General features: G+C 32.5%; 1 protein-coding gene across 1 annotated transcript in view; it reads left to right on the top strand.

The window, feature by feature from the left end:
* The window catches only part of LOC142973800 (protein amalgam-like), an 81,151-nt gene extending 76,286 nt beyond the window's left edge, over window positions 1-4,865 (top strand). Inside the window, exon 10 of the mRNA XM_076115820.1 lies at window positions 1,568-4,865. Within this exon, the coding sequence (XP_075971935.1) occupies window positions 1,568-1,587 (20 nt within the window). The 3' untranslated portion in view covers window positions 1,588-4,865. The remainder of the gene's footprint in view (window positions 1-1,567) is intronic.
* The last annotated feature ends 13,435 nt before the right edge of the window (window positions 4,866-18,300 follow it).

The following is an 18,300-nucleotide window of genomic DNA, read 5'->3' as shown; positions in this document are numbered from 1 at the left end:
GTGGGAAAATCAACAATATATTTTTTGATCTTAAAAAAACCCACATCCATTGTGTATAAATATTTGTGTTAAAAAGAAAATCACATACCATAGAGGTAATTTTCAAACGCTCATATTTGAATGATATTCATGTTATAAACAGTGAACTTCACCGGTTTGTTCTTTAACATTATATTACCTTGACAACACGAAGATGGAGCTGCCATTTCCAGCGATTATTTCCTAGCAACAAGCAAAATACTTCCTACAATACTAAGTAGAGATAACAAACTGTGCCAAAGAACTTGACTGATCTTTCTTACAATTGGAAACAGGATTTCGAGGAAAACTGATTTCAGACGGATTTAGACTAAATGCCAAATTATAATTCTGGGAAAGATCATGAATAATTAAAGTTGTAACTGTTTTGTAATACATAAATAACTTGTTGTTTAGTTTTACGATATTACAGGAAATCTAGTGGTGTTTTAGTTCAACACGACATAAGAATCTAATCCCGAACTTTATTTTTTTAAATACTCTGCGGGAACTACCGTGAACCTGTATGTTATCTTGGATTGCCAGACGTTTGTCTTTGAACCCAGTTAAACTGTGCCAAAACGTCAAACAATCGACATACTATGCATGTTTTTGTGAATTCCTGTACAATACATACGTATCTATGTAAAGCACTCATAGACAAAAAAACGTCACTTGCTTCGAACGCCACCAGCTTCCCTTGATTCATTCACATTCATACATCGTCTCATACAAAACAGCCGGTTACGAGTACTACGTATTTAATTTTTTGTAAGACATCACTGTAATGATTCGTGATTTTCTTTCTAGGGCGTCCCTTTTCGTTTTAGATCAAATAGTACCTAAGCATACAACGCGAGAATTTAAAACGAATGATTATTTTTTTTTTTTTAAAGACTTCCCATAAAAAAAACCACGAATAAAAAATTTAAGTATTTTCCGTTGAGCACATTATACCTAGTTGTTTAACGAAACTAAGTTGTTCATTTAACTTAGATGAAGTGAAAGTTTTTACTTGGTTTGGCAGCCTGACAGCAAACTTGAGTGATAGCAAAAACTCCGGCCAAAGGCTTTGAACACCAATACTTTGTACATTTTGTAACTTTCAGTTTTAACAAAAACCTGAATGGAGAGAAAATTTAAAATTGCGTCGGTGGTTGAGACAATCTCTTTGTAGTCCAAGTAATGAATACGAATTGGTATTATAAGACCTTTGAATTCTATTCTCGGGTTTAGTTTTTTAGATTATGCTCTAAGTTTTAGACATTGAAATTTTTTTTTCCACAATTTAGAACCTGGAAAACTGGCTGATTCAAACAGAAACTTCTATCTGTTTAATACAAGCGTTTAAACTGATAGGTAAACTAATAAAGACTTAGTACACAACATGATGAACTATTTCATAAAATTTAATTTTTGACCCATTGCTGCGGTTTGCTCCCGGAAAGAGGGGATGGTTCATAAGTGCGTCACGCTGGTTAAATGAGAAAAAAAATGCTAACGCGAATCACATTTTCCGAGTATCATAATTTATCTTTATTCCCAACAGAAATGGTGACGACAATGTGACCGGAGGCCGGGGGGCGAGGTCCATGGAGTGATGGGTGGCCGCCGCTACACGACGTCGCGTCCACCTCCCACTCCTGCCTATGGGCTCTCATAGCCTCCTTCCTAGTGCTCCTAGCGTGACCTTAAACGATGTAAGTTAAGTTGTTGAAGCGGCTTTATTCAAAACCTACCCTCAATTTGAGACGTTTCGAGTCACGTTTAGTAAGCTGTAAGGGTGATTTTAAGGCAAATAGTTTGTGGCAAACTGTTTGCGATGTAATGTTGCTCATCAGCTGTTTTATTACAAAACTTATTTTATAGATTTATAGATAAGCGCGAGTCAATACTCAAAGGAGTTGTTTTGACTCCAATTGGTCCTATAATTAGGTTTTGTAATAAGAGTAGGTGGATTATGAATCTACAGGGATGGCAACATTTATGTTTAGAAGTATAGTTAAGTTGAATTTGCAGCGTAAAGTAAGCTACAAACTATTTGCCTCTAAAAAGTTGACCTAAAAACTTTGACTTGTAAATTAAAATTGTAATATTTAATTAAACAACGACTGCTGATCATTTTGTATTGTTTAAATGTATATATTTTAGGATCATAGAATTTGCTGTAAATAATTTTGCACGAAGATAGTCATATCATAGGACACGATATAATATTAAATAATTGTTAGTTATGCCGAAATCGAATGTTCATTTAAGGCCTAACGCTGACTGTAAGTGGTCTGCGGCAAACTATTTGTCCATAAGAAATAGTTACCCCTGAATATATAAAAATACAGATATATTTGTAAAACTCACTTGTGAATTTGCGAATGTAACAAGATTCAAATCTAGCCTAGTGCCTAATTCAATTTGAGCACTAGGGTTGATAAAGATATGCCATCTGTGCAAGAGGTTGTATTGTTATATACTTTGATAGAACTCGAAACAAACATTAAGAAAATTGTGTTTTTCCACAATTGTATTAGTTACAAAGTTTTTGTTGAATTATAGTACAGTAACACCACTAAATAAAGTTGTTTTTTATTGAGGAACTATATCGTTTAAGCCAGTTCTGAATCAATAATGTAATGTTCATTTATCTAGGTTTTATTTATTTCTGCTGTTTATGACGTTTGAGATAACTTTATGTAGCACGTTTGTTTAGCAATAAAAACCAGTGTACACTAAACGAGTTTAACCTGACTGGACTTTACGTTGGAATGTTTTCATCCTGCATACCTGGTTTTAAACATCGTCAAAGATAAATATACTATTAAAGACGCCACCATCGCTTCACACTTTCTACTGCTATCAACTATCGACAAATTTTGTACTGTGAAAATCTGTTCAGCGCCTCTAGTGGTCATCGTAAGAACTAGTTTTGCTGTACATTTTAAATGTCAAAATCTCGATATTCGATAGTACCAGTAGAGAATGGCGCTACTGTTTGCCTGCATACTTTAATTTCCCTTTGGTCGTACGTACTTAATGTAACAGTCATAATTATAAGTCCATGTCACACTTAATTCTGACATTTTAAATTAAACGTTCCATTAATATTTACTTCAAATTATTTGACGTCAGTTTGTAGAATTAATTTTGCAAATGGAGAAGTACCTTTGACTTGAAAATCAATATTCCTAAATGTTGGAGGGCCAATGTTACTAAAGTAATATTATATTAGGTCTATATGAATACATTACGGGTTGATCAGGGATTTCAGGTGAAAACACAGACCTGTTTGAATGTTCAATTATTAGTACGTCTATTTTAGGTTCCGAATTCATGAATTTCGGATGTTCTGGTCGTAATTATTACACGAACGGTTGGAAAATAAAGGTGAAAATATCAGCTGTCAGTATTTACTGCCTTTAGAATCAAATTTTGTATGATTGGTTACATTTTCATACAATTATGAAAATGAAAAATCGTAATTTCCTAAAGAAGTACTGATTATTAGTTTGGTAAAATATTGCGTTTCTCTACCACTCTCGACTATCGATATTGTTTATAATTGGCCAGCTATCGAGAAATTTTGTATAAAAAACTGATCAGCGAAAAAAAATTGTGTAACACATTTTTAATTTCAAACTCTCGATACTCGATAGTAGCGAATGTAGAGAATCGCGCTACTGATATTATAAGGAGATTAACGTGATTTGCATTACATACCTCGCTTGACGTTGCGGCCAATTAACAGTTTTTCAACGTTACTGTGCAGCTGTGCAATTATTTATTAAAAGCGTCTTGGTTATATTGATTGATCACGTTAATCACATTATAATATTAATTATCACACAACGAGAGAGTCTGGAATTTATAACCACTTGGATCTTTGTCACATGTCTCAGTTGACAACTATTTGAAAGCCACTATCCTGTACGTTGATTTTTTCGACTATCAACTGTGCAGAATCGTGCTACTGAATAATAATTATTAATTTGACGTACACTAGTTGTCAACATGATATGCATGGTACGGCACGCTGGCAATACCAACATTTAATTTTTTTCATTATGAATCAGTACCTATGTATACTACGTTATATACCTAACTTTTTTCTTCATAACATTTTTGCAAAGCTCTTGTCTGTCATAAAAATGGTATTATTCATTTTGTTATAATTTTCATCTCAATTTTTTTCCACTCCTTAATATTTCATGACGTGATTTGGCATGTTCCGTGATGGATGATCGAAAACCCTTCTAAGTTGTGAAAAATATTATCCGTTTCCTTGTCTCAAGGAAATTACTATGTCCAACAGTTGTAATACATCCATCTTTTATAAAAACCTTTAAGAAAGTAAAAGGCTCTTTATTTTTATGCATTTGTTACGGTAGAAGCTTGAAATATGTCTAATACGGGAAGGTGGCTAGTAAAATATTGTTAATGAACAATAAGATTTACAAATCAGAGTTGATTTAACCAGTACAAAGAAAAACTTAGATTATACAAAGTCAATAAGCTGATCGTACAGAGAATAGATTACATCACAATTTACGACCGATGCATTCTCAAACGTTATTCGTTTTCTTTCACAATACGCATTTAAATTATAGAGACTTGAAATTTTTTAACACAATACTTTTTACGAAATTCTTGTACGAGTAGGTATGGTTATAGTTTTTTTTACAAACGGTCGAAGTTCTTTGTTTCTGGTCTGTATTATTGTATGGCTGAAGTTGTTAGCTGTATTTCGAGCTTTAACCGTAAAGCGGTTAATGTATACCTAATTGTAAATTCCTAAATATAATGTAAAAAATAATGTATTGATATGTTCCGTTGTAAAATATAAAGTTTGGAATTGTGAATTTATTTTATTTATCACACCCATATACTTTCAGTGGATTGCAAACACGAACTGCCGCATACAATATTTTTATGTGGATTTTCAACTGAAATTGAATAAAAAGCAGTGAAATTTTTTATTTATACTTTTGTCTCATATTTTTAGTCCTCTTTACACAAAAAATCACAGAATATTTTTGCTGTTATTGTAGTCTTTATTTCAATATTAATCACAGTTTTATAGTTTGGTATAAAATTATTACAAAGTATTTTGAACTACCACTAAAGAACTAATTACGTTCTTATAATTCCTAGTAGTTGGCTTTCCGTAAAAACTTCTATCATATTATTATTATAAAGTGCCACGGGACTGTTTCTCCAGTTTTATTTTTAAAGAAAGTAACCCAAGGGAAATATTTTAGTTAATGATATCTGAAAGTAAAACCTTGTAATTAATTATAAAGTTTAAAATACACTGACAGATCAGAAATGTTTTCTGTGTTAGTTTATTTTGAGTTCAAAGTTTGGATGTGGATATTATTTATTAAAAAACTAGCTTCTTCCCGCGATTTTTTCCGCGTGAAATGATTAACCGGGGTAAAAAGTATCTATCTGTGTATCAAGTATACACATACTCTATACTCTATCCTCACTAACATTTAAAATTTAATAGGATTTAAAAACATTGCATAGTGTAAGGTAAGTCTCGTCAACCGAAAACTGGAATGTAAAAACTAAATCCTTCTGAAGGTGTACACTGGGATGAGCAAAGAGAATGATTTGGTGGCCTTTGGTGAGTAAAATGTAAGTACACTAGTCCCAAAAATTAAGGGATATAAAAAAAGAATCCAAATTTTTGGGTGATTTTCAACAAGCTGTAACTCCGAGGAAAATGGTCGTACAGAAAAAATAAAAAAAAACAAATTGTAGCTTCAAGTGTCTAATTTTTAGATATGACCATGAAAATTTTTTGTCATGGCCAGGTCTGGAGAAATCCAACGAAAACTACCAAAAAAAAATTTTTCAAAATTTTTTCCCTCCTAAAAAAAGGTCCACGGGCTTCAAAAATTTTTTTTTGATACTTTCGTTCTAAATTTCTTTTAGAAAATTTAATCCTCTTTAATTTGCCGTATTCAAAAAGCCTGTACGACGATTTGCCACGGAGTTATCGTCAATCAAAGCAAAAAAGTTATTTTTGACTTTGATATTCAATAACTCCGGAAATAATGATCGTACAGGAAATCAAAGGAGGGTTTTGAAAACTGCACAATATTCTCTATAAGAAAATGTAAACATCTTTTAAGAAAAAATTTTTTTTTGAATTGAAACCTCGGACTGAAAAAAAGACAAAAATTCGCGAAATTAAGGATATTTGGATAACTTGGTATAACTTTGGATAAAATCGATGAACGAAGAATATAATCGGTAATTTTTCAACCTCAAAGTGTCCCCTAATATCCCTCAAAAATTCAAAGCGCTGCGATTTTTTTTTCATCTTTATTCTTCGATTAAAAAGCAAATCGCAAAACGAGAGATCGTCTATCGCTGCCATGAAGTCAAAATCGAGATTCGTCAGTCCATAAGACACTGGTCCACTGTCTACGACCCCAATCGTGATGGTCATGCGCATAAGCCAATCGGGCTCGACGATGTCGTGGAGTGAGCATAGGCACGCGATTTGATTTTTAATCGAAAAAATAAAGATTTTAGAGAGAAAAAAAAATGTTTATTAAAAAAATGAATAAAAATCACAAAATTGCTCACAATGGTGATTTTTGCAACAACAAAGAATTTGAAGCTTCGGGGCACAATGAAAAAAAAATCGCAGCGCTTTGAATTTTTGAGGGATATTAGGGGACACTTTGAGGTTGAAAAATTACCGATTATATTCTTCGTTCATAGATTTTATCCAAAGTTATACCAAGTTATCCAAATATCCTTAATTTCGCGAATTTTTGTCTTTTTTTCAGTCCGAGGTTTCAATTCAAAAAAAAATTTTTTCTTAAAAGATGTTTACATTTTCTTATAGAGAATATTGTGCAGTTTTCAAAACCCTCCTTTGATTTCCTGTACGATCATTATTTCCGGAGTTATTGAATATCAAAGTCAAAAATAACTTTTTTGCTTTGATTGACGATAACTCCGTGGCAAATCGTCGTACAGGCTTTTTGAATACGGCAAATTAAAGAGGATAAAATTTTCTAAAAGAAATTTAGAACGAAAGAATCAAAAAAAAATTTTTGAAGCCCGTGGACCTTTTTTTAGGAGGGAAAAAATTTTGAAAAATTTTTTTTTGCTAGTTTTCGTTGGATTTCTCCAGACCTGGCCGTGACAAAAAATTTTTATGGTCATATCTAAAAATTAGACACTTGAAGCTACAATTTGTTTTTTTTATTTTTTCTGTACGACCATTTTCCTCGGAGTTACAGCTTGTTGAAAATCACCCAAAAATTTGGATTCTTTTTTTATATCCCTTAATTTTTGGGACTAGTTTATATAAAATTTGTCTAACAATATGTTTCGATGTTTTGACGCCTCAAATAAAACAAATCTACGATCTGGGTACATAAAAAACACACATGTAAGAGAAACGACATAACATTCATACTTATAGAACATATTTGAAGAGCTTTGTGTTTATTTTAATTTTCGAATGCCCTTAATTATGTCTTTAGTATTTAATCAAACGACCGCCTATGAGTTGCACAATGATATGATTTGATATAACCTACACTTTCTAAAAATGACGATAGATTCAGAATCAGAGTAAACTTTTATTTACGCCAGTAGAACTCCACATAAAGTTAAAACATACTGATTTTCCCTTTCTCTATTCAACTTTAACAAGACGAACAAGAGCAAAATTCAGCTTCACAAAAACACACCATCATTATTCAATATCTCTAACAAAAACAGGGGAAAATCCCCAAAAATGTTCTCACTGAAAACGCGTGAGTTTTTCGTTAATCACTGAAATGTTTCCTTCATACAAATATCATGTGTTTACAACATCAGGCGTGGAAACCCGATCAGGAAACGCGGACACATGCTGAGCACCGATGCTGTCGTAATAATTGTGAATTATTTATTCGCGTAAGAAACTTACGAAGTATTTAAGACTATTAGCTAGCTAAACGTTTACATAGCTATTAGCTAGCTCACTCCCCGGAGCAGGCCCCCATGCTTTATATTTTGAAAAGTTGTCCATATTTGAGCCAAAGTCAGATCGATGCAGCGGCTTTGGCGTAAACACATTCTTAATTTTAGTAGATAAGTATAGCTGATATACATAAACCTTCAATTACATGCAAATTAAAAATATCGCGTCTAAAACTACCTTCGCTTTTGGTCAAAGAAAACATACACAATAATACCAAGAATAATCTTATTTCTATTTCTAACGAAAACACAGTACTGTAGTTGTTTTGGCCAAATCCCGGCATCGTATTTCCGCCTTCAGCCGTCCGTCTTAACAGCACGCCCCTTGAATAAAGAACCCCTTACAGTACAAATTACATCTACTACAAAGTGATTCATCCACAGATTTGTGAGATCTCCCTAATTTAGACCTTTACTTTATTAGGATGTTTCAAATTAGAAACAGTTTGTACATCTCGGGTTTTGGTGAGAGGTTAAAATTGTTTGTTGGGATAATGAAGCGATGGTAAGAGAAACACAGCTTTAGCTACACTAAGTGGTAATGATTCGATTCGCATATGAAAAAGACGAGTCATGGTTTTTTGTGAATTAGTATATCAGTTCTAATCAGCAGTCTTCTTTCTGGGTCCCATACTGAGTATTGCGACTGCAGATAAAATCTTTGTTTCTAAAGCGGTCATATTATAATACCATGTGGTCTACTTGGTACGAGCCATATCGAAAGGTAAAGTTGTATGCGACAGTAAGAAACCCTTATTAGTAAAATCGTTATACACAGTTTCCACGTATATTGGCCACAAAAGCTTATTTAAAGTGCCGTTTAGACCACACTCCTGCTAGAAAATTCACTATTATTCAAACCAACATTTTATACTTCAAATTTATAAAAATTTCAACAAACAAAATGCACGGAACATCAAAGAAGAAATAGAAATTCCAATATGGAACAATAGTTTTATGGCTTGTCGAGTTTGTCTGCCAAAACTGAACGATCAAAAGAGTATGCCACGACCAAAGTATTTCACATCGACATTTTTCAATTGCGAAACCATTTTACCGGCACTTGGAGTTCGTTTTGTTTTATTTTAGTGACTGCTCGCGGCTTCCTTTGCAGTATAGCCATTAATTTGCGGTTTATTCTTAGCACTATGCTTTCTAATCTCGTTTATTTAAAATTTGTGGGTTTTAATGCAGTAGTTTTGACAATAATTGACTGTTAATATGAATAGTTTTATTTACGTATATTATAATCGTTATTTTTGGAAGACACGGCTGTCGTCAAATCAACTTAGGTACCTACTTTTACCTGATTTCAGATTACAACATTACAGATTTTCTATCATGCATATCTCATCTTATGAATTCTTAAAAACACACAACACTGAATCAAAGAATATTTTACACTAGCGGTGGGAAAACTCGCTACGTCACAATACGCATCGCTGTGGTGGACCGTGGTGGCTATCTTTAGCCAAGGCAAAACCGTCAAAATTAATTTTACCAAAAATGTTCCAAACAAAGCTATCTTCAAATCTATAGCCGTCATCATAAGACAATTGTCTCTATCTGTACTTTCTACATTTTGCCAGCGAGCGTGTCTAATTAATCTCTAGGGCGGTTTGCATTTTGTACGGAGCGGTAGGTGGGTACAGTCGTGCATAAAATTACAATAAAGCAGAGTTATCTGGCGTAATGGCCAACGCTTATTTATGGCACCTGCGTCGATAAATTCAAAGATGTTGGATTCATGAGCGTGTTGCTTTTGTGAGTTCTTTAAGCTGTATTTTCACACTTTTGAGATAGAGTTCGCTTTAAGGCTCGTCTTGATAGGTAGTTTTATGTCGGTTTGTGTTTACAATGTCAGTTTAGAGTGAACTGTCGTTGTAGTAGCGTTACTCTGTAGTACAAGCAGTAGAACAGAGGAAATAATAATATGTTGTCTATTATATTATACTCTTTATACAAAAATCACCAATGTCACTAATATATTTTTGTATATATTGTTAACTACTTTCATGTAAGTACTTTCGTGTACATTTATATTATCAGCGTATTGAAAATATGTAGTTTTAAATCAGTAGTTATGTCATCAAAATAAAGCGTGTCATAAAAGAGACCTTTAAAAACTATATTTATAAATCCAATAACATTTTACATAAAGAATATTTCAAAAAACATTAAACCAATTATGGTAACCTCATAATCTCGAAAATAATTTTACGTTCAGAATTTTCGTTCAAAATGTTCACAAAGAGAATTCCCAAAATATTGTAAATATTGCAGCAGGTGTCAGTTAAACGTAAATGAGAATTTTTCCATACATTTTGCTGCTAATGATTTCATCGAGTCCATACATTATTGATACGCGAGAACTCATTATTAATAAAACGAATATTTTATTCGTTACTCAGTATCTTTCAGATACTGTTTTTCAGTAATTACTGTGATATTAAAATAAATTTTTTGTTATTTCTATAGACTGGACTTCCGAAATTCTTTTTGGATGTACCTTGTTTTCCCGAAAATAGGATGATAGCCGTTATAAAATCTGCATGACGCAGAAAACCTTAACTCATATAAAAGATGATTTTAACAATTTGTTATAAGGTAACGCCCTAAAATGATTATTTTTAGAATGAGTACCATGTTTATTAGCCTCATTTGAAATAAAAAGACCGATTGAGCTGACCTCAAACAGAACAACCAAAAAAATCTCGGCATAAATTATGGCCATGAAAAAAAAACATCATCCAAAAAAAAATGCTTTCTTTTGTGCAACTCAGAAACTATTTCCCTAAACTTAAAGTTCATGCAACTATCCAAATTATTTATCAAACCTCGCTTCAAATACCTTCTAACCATCTTAGACGTATAGTTAAGTATACCCATTACTCTAGAATTACGTAGATAATATAAAAATGCCTTTAAACGTTAAAGACAAAAGGTAATATTGTTATGGTCCCCATTATCTTTCCTTTGTTTATCTTAGTTACTTACTGCTAGTAAAATGTACTTGATGAAATAAATTCTGCTATAATTTAAGGCTTTTGATGTTCAAGCTGTATTGTACTATAATCATATTTATTTACATATTAACCTTTTTATTTCAGTACTTAGGGAATAGACCTTTCGAAAGTCGAAAAAGTTATGAAAAAGTTCAATGTTAATATTTTATATTTCGCTTATTACAGTTTTTTGATACAAATGGTAAATCTGACTTAGTATTTAAAACATATTTTTTACCCCTGTATTGTTCCACTGCTGGGCAAAAGTATGCTTTCGAACCAGAAAAAAACAACTAAAGGTAGAAAATTACCACACTACTTTTAACAGGTAACTGTTAAAAGTAGTGTGGTTTGAGTTCATAAATCATAATTTAATCTAAGAGATAAAAAGTTAAAACAAAATAAATCACATTTGTTTACTTTAATAAGCGTCTCACGTTTACATTTTAAATATAATTTCGCTATAAATTAATCTTATTACCCGGCTTATTAAGTCTATACAATCATCGTAATACCTTCATCAGTAGAAGATTCAAAAGGATCTTTATTTCTGAGAAAAAAAGCCTTCAATTGACGTTTCACTTATCCGGGTTTACGGATACCCGGATGTAAGTATACCCGGGACGCTTCACCCGGGTAAACAGTGTCTTATTTTCGGGAAAGTACCCTGTTGTATTTTCAAGGACTTTTTTGTTAAAAGGATGGCAATTACATGAGTTAAAATGTAGGTTTTTAAACCGAGATTAGTTGGTTCAAGGTGCTTGCCAAAGGCGACCCTTACACCTGGCATGTAAGTATTATGAAGTCCTGGCATGTAAGAAGTCTTTCTATATAAGGGAATATTTATTTCGTTATCCATAGATGTCTGTTCTGACTGTATTATTTGCATTTGTACAGCTAACTACACATCATTTAATATATTATGAATGGGCGTTCAAGAATTTAAAGCTTCGTATTTACTGATAACAAAAAAGAAGGTGTGCTACGTGCTAGAGACGTTCTAGTATAGTATAGTTTCTATTACAATTCACGAACACAAATGTAAAAATGTATTTTTAATGCTTCCTGCAGACATAACTCGTACACATAAAGTTAATAAAATAAAAATATACACATCCGAAACCAGTCCAAATGATTTATTGATAGATATTTATCCAACAAAATTATCAAAATCGATCAATGTGCCGTCTGGTTGAAAAGTAAAGCCAAAATAAAATAATTATTCAATAGTTTCGACCCAGTTCTTGGCCGCTTCAATTCACTCTTCAATTCACTGTAGTATAGTCTATCCGTTTACCTTCCGTGGGACGAAAGCCAGGTGACACTCAAATCTTTATTCCACTACGGATCAGTTCGGAAAGTATTATTTTCTGAATACTTGAAAACCTTTGTTGAATATTTACATGATCCTAAATCCCTTTGTGTATTAGATTAGGGACACTGTTGTTACATCTTTTATTTATTAGTATTCTTGCGTTAACAATGATTTTTTGTTTGATGGAATTCAGATGAAAGAGAAAAGTAAAATAATGTAACCTTTTTACCAGTAGTTTTGCAAATATAGATTGTTTTAATGCAATCACCCCAATCTATTTACGTGACAACCCGTGCTTTTCTACCGAACTAGGAACATAAAAATTTGTTGAAGTGTTCAATAGAAAAAACGTATCAGTTAAATTTGTCACAGGCAGATATTCACATATTTATTTATAGGAATTAATAAAAATATAAGAATTTATAATTCATTCGCTATAGCCTATCCTACAATTCAATACTACATAACGTTTTTTATCGTATATTTTAGCAATTGGTTAACAAATTGAAACCGAAATAAATAGATTTTCACTCAAAAGTTTAGTTTTTATTTTGAAACGGCTCTATAAATCTTTTACATCGAGTATTTTCCAGTTTAAAAATAAAACGAATGTTCAAATCATGACATCGGATTGAAGCCTCCATTATTTTGTAACCAAACGTTTTAATAATTAAATGTGTTACGATTTCCAGCGTTTTTTAAACTTTACAGTGAATACTTTTGTTGCCGATTTAATGAATATTTTGATAGCAAAATAACAAATATTAGATAAATCCACGTTATAGTAAGTAACTGTACATTCGCTCACGAAATACATAATAGACCGAAAACGTACTACGAAGTATAGTACGTACAACAACCATTTATTGAAACGTGAAAGTTATTTTTAAATTTAATAGCCGCAGCATTTTTCGACATTTAATATTATAACAGGCCTGCCTCCTATTACATGGGACTACATCATTATTAGTGAAAAGTGGGTGCATTATACACCTCTGCCTACATCTTACGGTATAATAGGCGTGATATTACATATACATGTCTTTATGTATGTATGTCTCAAAAAGGTACACATTAGTAACAGCATTTACAAAAAAATATACCTTTGCGTAAAAGAATAGCAGAAAGGGAAAAAACACTGTATTTTTCGTCCAATTTTTTCCGTCGAGTAAAAATTCAAACCAACAAAACAAAGCTTGTTCGTGAAACGATACAGCGAAAATCATCCGCGGTTTCAATTCCCTCCGCAAAAATGTGTACCGCAAACATATCCTATACACAATCAAACGACGTACTAATTAAACCGAGAGAGGTACATGTACCGAGTATTTAGCTAAATATACAGTTACGAGAAAGAAAATGTATTCAAAAATGAGTTCGTACATACATACATCAAATTACGCCTTATTCCCATAGAAATACGCAAAGACCAAAGTCCACTTGGTACAATCCTTTCAAACTTTGCTTGCTCAGTACAAGACCACGGGTTACGAGTACTTCGATATTTACGGTATTCAAAAATGTGTATACATACAAAAATATGAATACAAAAATTTCAGGAAAAATAACTATAACAAATCACAGTTTTCATCGTTATTTTAATAAAGTTTTTACTATTATAGTGGCTATACTTTTACTATGCATACAAAAGCATTGTATTAAAGCACTTAAGATAATTTTAAAATCAACAAACCAATCTACCTTGCTCTTTTTGCAATTCAATATTATTTTAATTTTAAAGTATCACAGAGTGTATAGGTACATACTTTTGCTCGTGAGTGTACAATGTGACAATTTTATGAAACGCCGTTTTTACGTATCTAAATACATTACGTAGGAACAAATGAAACGTTGACCTGAAAAGTTAATCATGGTAATATAAAATAAATGCTTTTTGCCTCGTTTTGAAGGTGGAATTTGAAATGGTGCATATATTTTGATGATACTTTTACTAGAAACTCCTTCGAGGTTTTTGTAGCTAATTATTTATTTTATACTTTGATTTCTGCGTATTTTTTAAACGTTAGATAAATAACATCATACCTGATTTTCCACGAGGTCATCGCAAGAATCCAGAGTTTTTGTGGATTGTAGTTATATTTAGAACCATGTCACTATAATTTTGAGCTACTTTCAAATCTTTGAAATTAAAGTATAAAAGTTACACTATTCTACTTGCCATTGTCATTTGCGATCACGAGTTTAACACAATGTTCACAGTTTCACAATAGTTATCCCAACTGAGTTCAAAAATATTATATCACTTCACAATAAAATCGCAAAGAACAAAAAACAACCGGACAGTGGGTTCAGGGCACCGATTTTACTATTAAACTTATATTTTGAAATATTTTCCAACAATCTCGATACGTTAGCGTCCCGCCAAAAGGCGAAAGTGTCAAAAAACTGTCATCTCCTTCAAAAACAAGATGGCGCTCGCTCGAGGTGCATGTGCTCTAGTTGGTCATGACATGAATTGCAATATTCACATCTTTTAATAGATAAGTAATGTTTTAATATTATAAAATAATGAAATAAGCCAAATTAAAAGTATTATGATTTTTAGAAGTTATTTGAATATAAACAAATAATATTATGCAATGTTTAGTAAACAGTCAACGCGACTCATAGCTTCCTTCCGTCACTAATTAATTAGATTTTGTACAAAATAATTCCGTTGAAAAAAATCAACGAAGGTACGAATCTATGAAATTAATATCTTATAAAAAGCAATTATAAAGAAACAACAAAGCTTAATAAAAGGCAAATTTTACCTGAACATCGTCAATTGGGTTCATACTTTAGCATGTTAAAGAGATCAAGTTCTACGCGAGACAGGGATGGAGCTATAGGGGCTGTATAGCTCTGTCTCTTTCTCACAGTGGAACCTTTAGGCCACTTGGTGGTTTCACCTATAACCTTTGAAAGGGTTCCATCGTGCCTCTGACGTTTTATTTACTTTGCCGTTGTTCTGATTGAAATTTCCACGTCGAGATTGAAAGACAAATATAGAATTTTGTCTGTTGATTACCAATTTGTAAGTTTGTTCAAGGGTGGGAATGAGGAAATGTGTTACTATGCGGATCTTGTACTGTTTCTGCAAATATCATTCATGTATATAAACTCACATCGTATATACTGCGTTATTCATTGCTCTTTATTAAGGTAATACATATTGCTCTAAATCATTCAATACAATTAACTACTTTGGAGTTTGCTTAGCGATTTACATGATTTGATAGACAAAAAAAAAACACTTCCAGCATTTTAGAGACTATAATTTGATTCAAAATCCCATAGTATTTTTGTCATTATTACCACTAAGGAAAACAATTAAGAGTAGAATTAGTATTTCAATACTAATAGTTAATGCCTGATCTGTGCAGCGGCATTGAACGGAATAGAAAGCTTGCTTTTTTGTACTTTTGAACATGAAAATTAATATAATTACATAGTTGTATTTGTGTAGCACTAAGCGGCGATTGACACGTCCATATATAAGTTTTTCTTTGCTTTCTGACAAAGTTCCTATATGAGAAAATGATCTTAGATTACTATGTCAAAATTATCAGAGTTATATTAGAGACAGTATTCCTACAAAATCAATAAATAGCCAAAAGCTCCACAAATTCGCTAACTGGTCAAATAACGATGTAATATATAAGGACGAAAATTGTCGCTTCTATCCGAATGTCGTGTACCAAAATGTCTTTCTAAGGCTTGACACGATGTCAAGTGGCCGTTTCCCAGTGGGCGGGGTCCTTTATCCTTCCAAAATTACTGATACTACAAGCCCCTAAGGGTAAACGCACACAATTACATTAGTACTGAAAATGTGTGTCTGTTTTGTAAAGGTCTGTATTGTTTTTTGGGTTGTTATGTTTTGAAAAAGTAAGTTCGATTATTGAAGGTATAATCTTAAAAACAATAAATAATAGGTATTATCTTAATAACATTCAAAATAAATGCTAAATAATTAAAAAAACAACATTATAGAAACGCAAAATTAGTTTGACAAAGTTCCTTTCCTATCACCGTAACAAATACTTACTTCACTACAATCAATAAAAATCTAAAAAATATGTTGGTAAAAATAATTATCAAGAAATATATATTTCGTAACGTGACGTAATCTTATCAAACTACAATATTTTAGCTTTACAAATTAAAACAATTAATCATGGTCGTCAATCAATAGAGCTACCATTTTAATCCAGTTAACATCAATCTCGACTCAAACCAAAGGGAATCTTTCACCGTAAAGACGAATCCAAGGGGCCCATTCTCTGTACCTTTGATCTCACTATTAGTTTAAGGTCCCTACACCCAATTACATTGAAGTGCAGAGGCCTTACTTTAATCAACGAGAACGAATATTCGTTGAAATTTCGTTTGTTTGTTATCGCAATTCGATATGTTATAAAATATCGGTCGAACTATGGTACAAAAATATAAGGCATACTTAAAAAACAGTATTTGACAAAATTTTGCTACTCGTGGCTTACAACAGCCGCGCGGATCGATCTCTGAGGTTAAGCTACGCTTGCCGAGGTGTTCTGTGGATGGGTGATCATCTTTTACATAATTATTTAGTTCCTCTGTGTTTCGAAAGAGAATTGTCGATCCTGGCTGTCATTTTCGAAAATCTTTGACAGTAGTTAACAGTAACCAGAAGCTTAATAGTGACAACCAGTCGTACTGAAGGGTATCGTGTTGTAACCCAGGTAACTGGGTTGTGGAGGTCCGATAGGTAGTCGCTCTATGTAAAATACTGGTATCCAGCTGCATCCGGTGAGACTGGAAGCCGACTCCAACATAGTTGGAAGAAAGGCTAGGTTGATACAAACCATAGTAGGTCCTCAGGTAGGAAAATAATATCTCAAGAGATTTAATATACGTTTTGGTAGTTTGAAACACGAAGTTTTGACTTAATTAATGAATTCACGAAAGGACAAAGTCCAACGAAATGTTTGTTTTGATATGTTCCAGTTAAATTCGCAGCAAAAGTTAGGTAGGTATGTTTCAAACTTTTGTAGGTTGTAGTTTTGTAGGTTGTACTTTTTCGTGTTATGTTAGAATCTAAGCTGATATTGTTATGTGAAAATAATTAATTCCGTTTAAAAAGACTTTGTTAAGATGTTACTAAACTATGCATACTTTACCGAAGCCAAACCATATCAATTATTAAATATTTTAGGCCCTATTATCGGAATTTGTAGTTAATACAATTTTATAATCTTAAGTGTTACTTATCGACCTAAATTAATAAAGTTTTTTTTTATACGTCAGACAATGACAATCATTTTGTGCTACAATTACTTGTTCGTCTTTCAAAAATATTTAACTTTGTTATCATACAGTCACTGAATATGAACATAAAAAAACAGTAGGTAGGTAGGTACTTGTAAAAAGATACGCCCAAATTCCCAAGCATTGCTAGTAAAGCAGTACTTTTTTATATTCCACATGTACCTCAATGATCTGTAATGTATGTTAGGTAGGTACCTATATAAACAAGCATCAATAATTCATTGAAACCTAACAGCTGTTCGACTCGTCAAAACAAAAAGCTTACAATATGAATAAATACTAAAATGTACCTAGGTACCTAGGTATTAACAATAAAATATTATACAACGACCCGCTAACCGGCTACTATGGTTTGTTTCCTTCAATGTATTGATAGGACGAGAGGTCCTTAGTCATGTGAAATTACATTTGTATAATTATTGTTAATTACCGAATTATTAATAAATAGAGGCCGCCCGCGACTTCGACCGCGAGGAAACCCTTCCCGAGTAAATCCCGATTCCTCGAGAACTCCAGGATAAATAGCCTATACTATGTTATTCTGGCTCTTCAGCTAGATAGGTACCTACCTACCTACCAAAATACGAAATTTCATCGGAATCGGTTTAGTAGAAGGTAGGTAGGTATTTGGGTGAAAGAGTAACAAACATCCATACATGCTCT

The sequence above is a fragment of the Anticarsia gemmatalis genome, chromosome 6 (assembly GCF_050436995.1).
Source record: "Anticarsia gemmatalis isolate Benzon Research Colony breed Stoneville strain chromosome 6, ilAntGemm2 primary, whole genome shotgun sequence".
Taxonomy (NCBI): Eukaryota; Metazoa; Arthropoda; class Insecta; order Lepidoptera; family Erebidae; genus Anticarsia; species Anticarsia gemmatalis.
The sequence above is the reverse complement of the archived record's forward strand: the minus strand, read 5'-3'. Positions and strand labels throughout refer to the sequence as shown.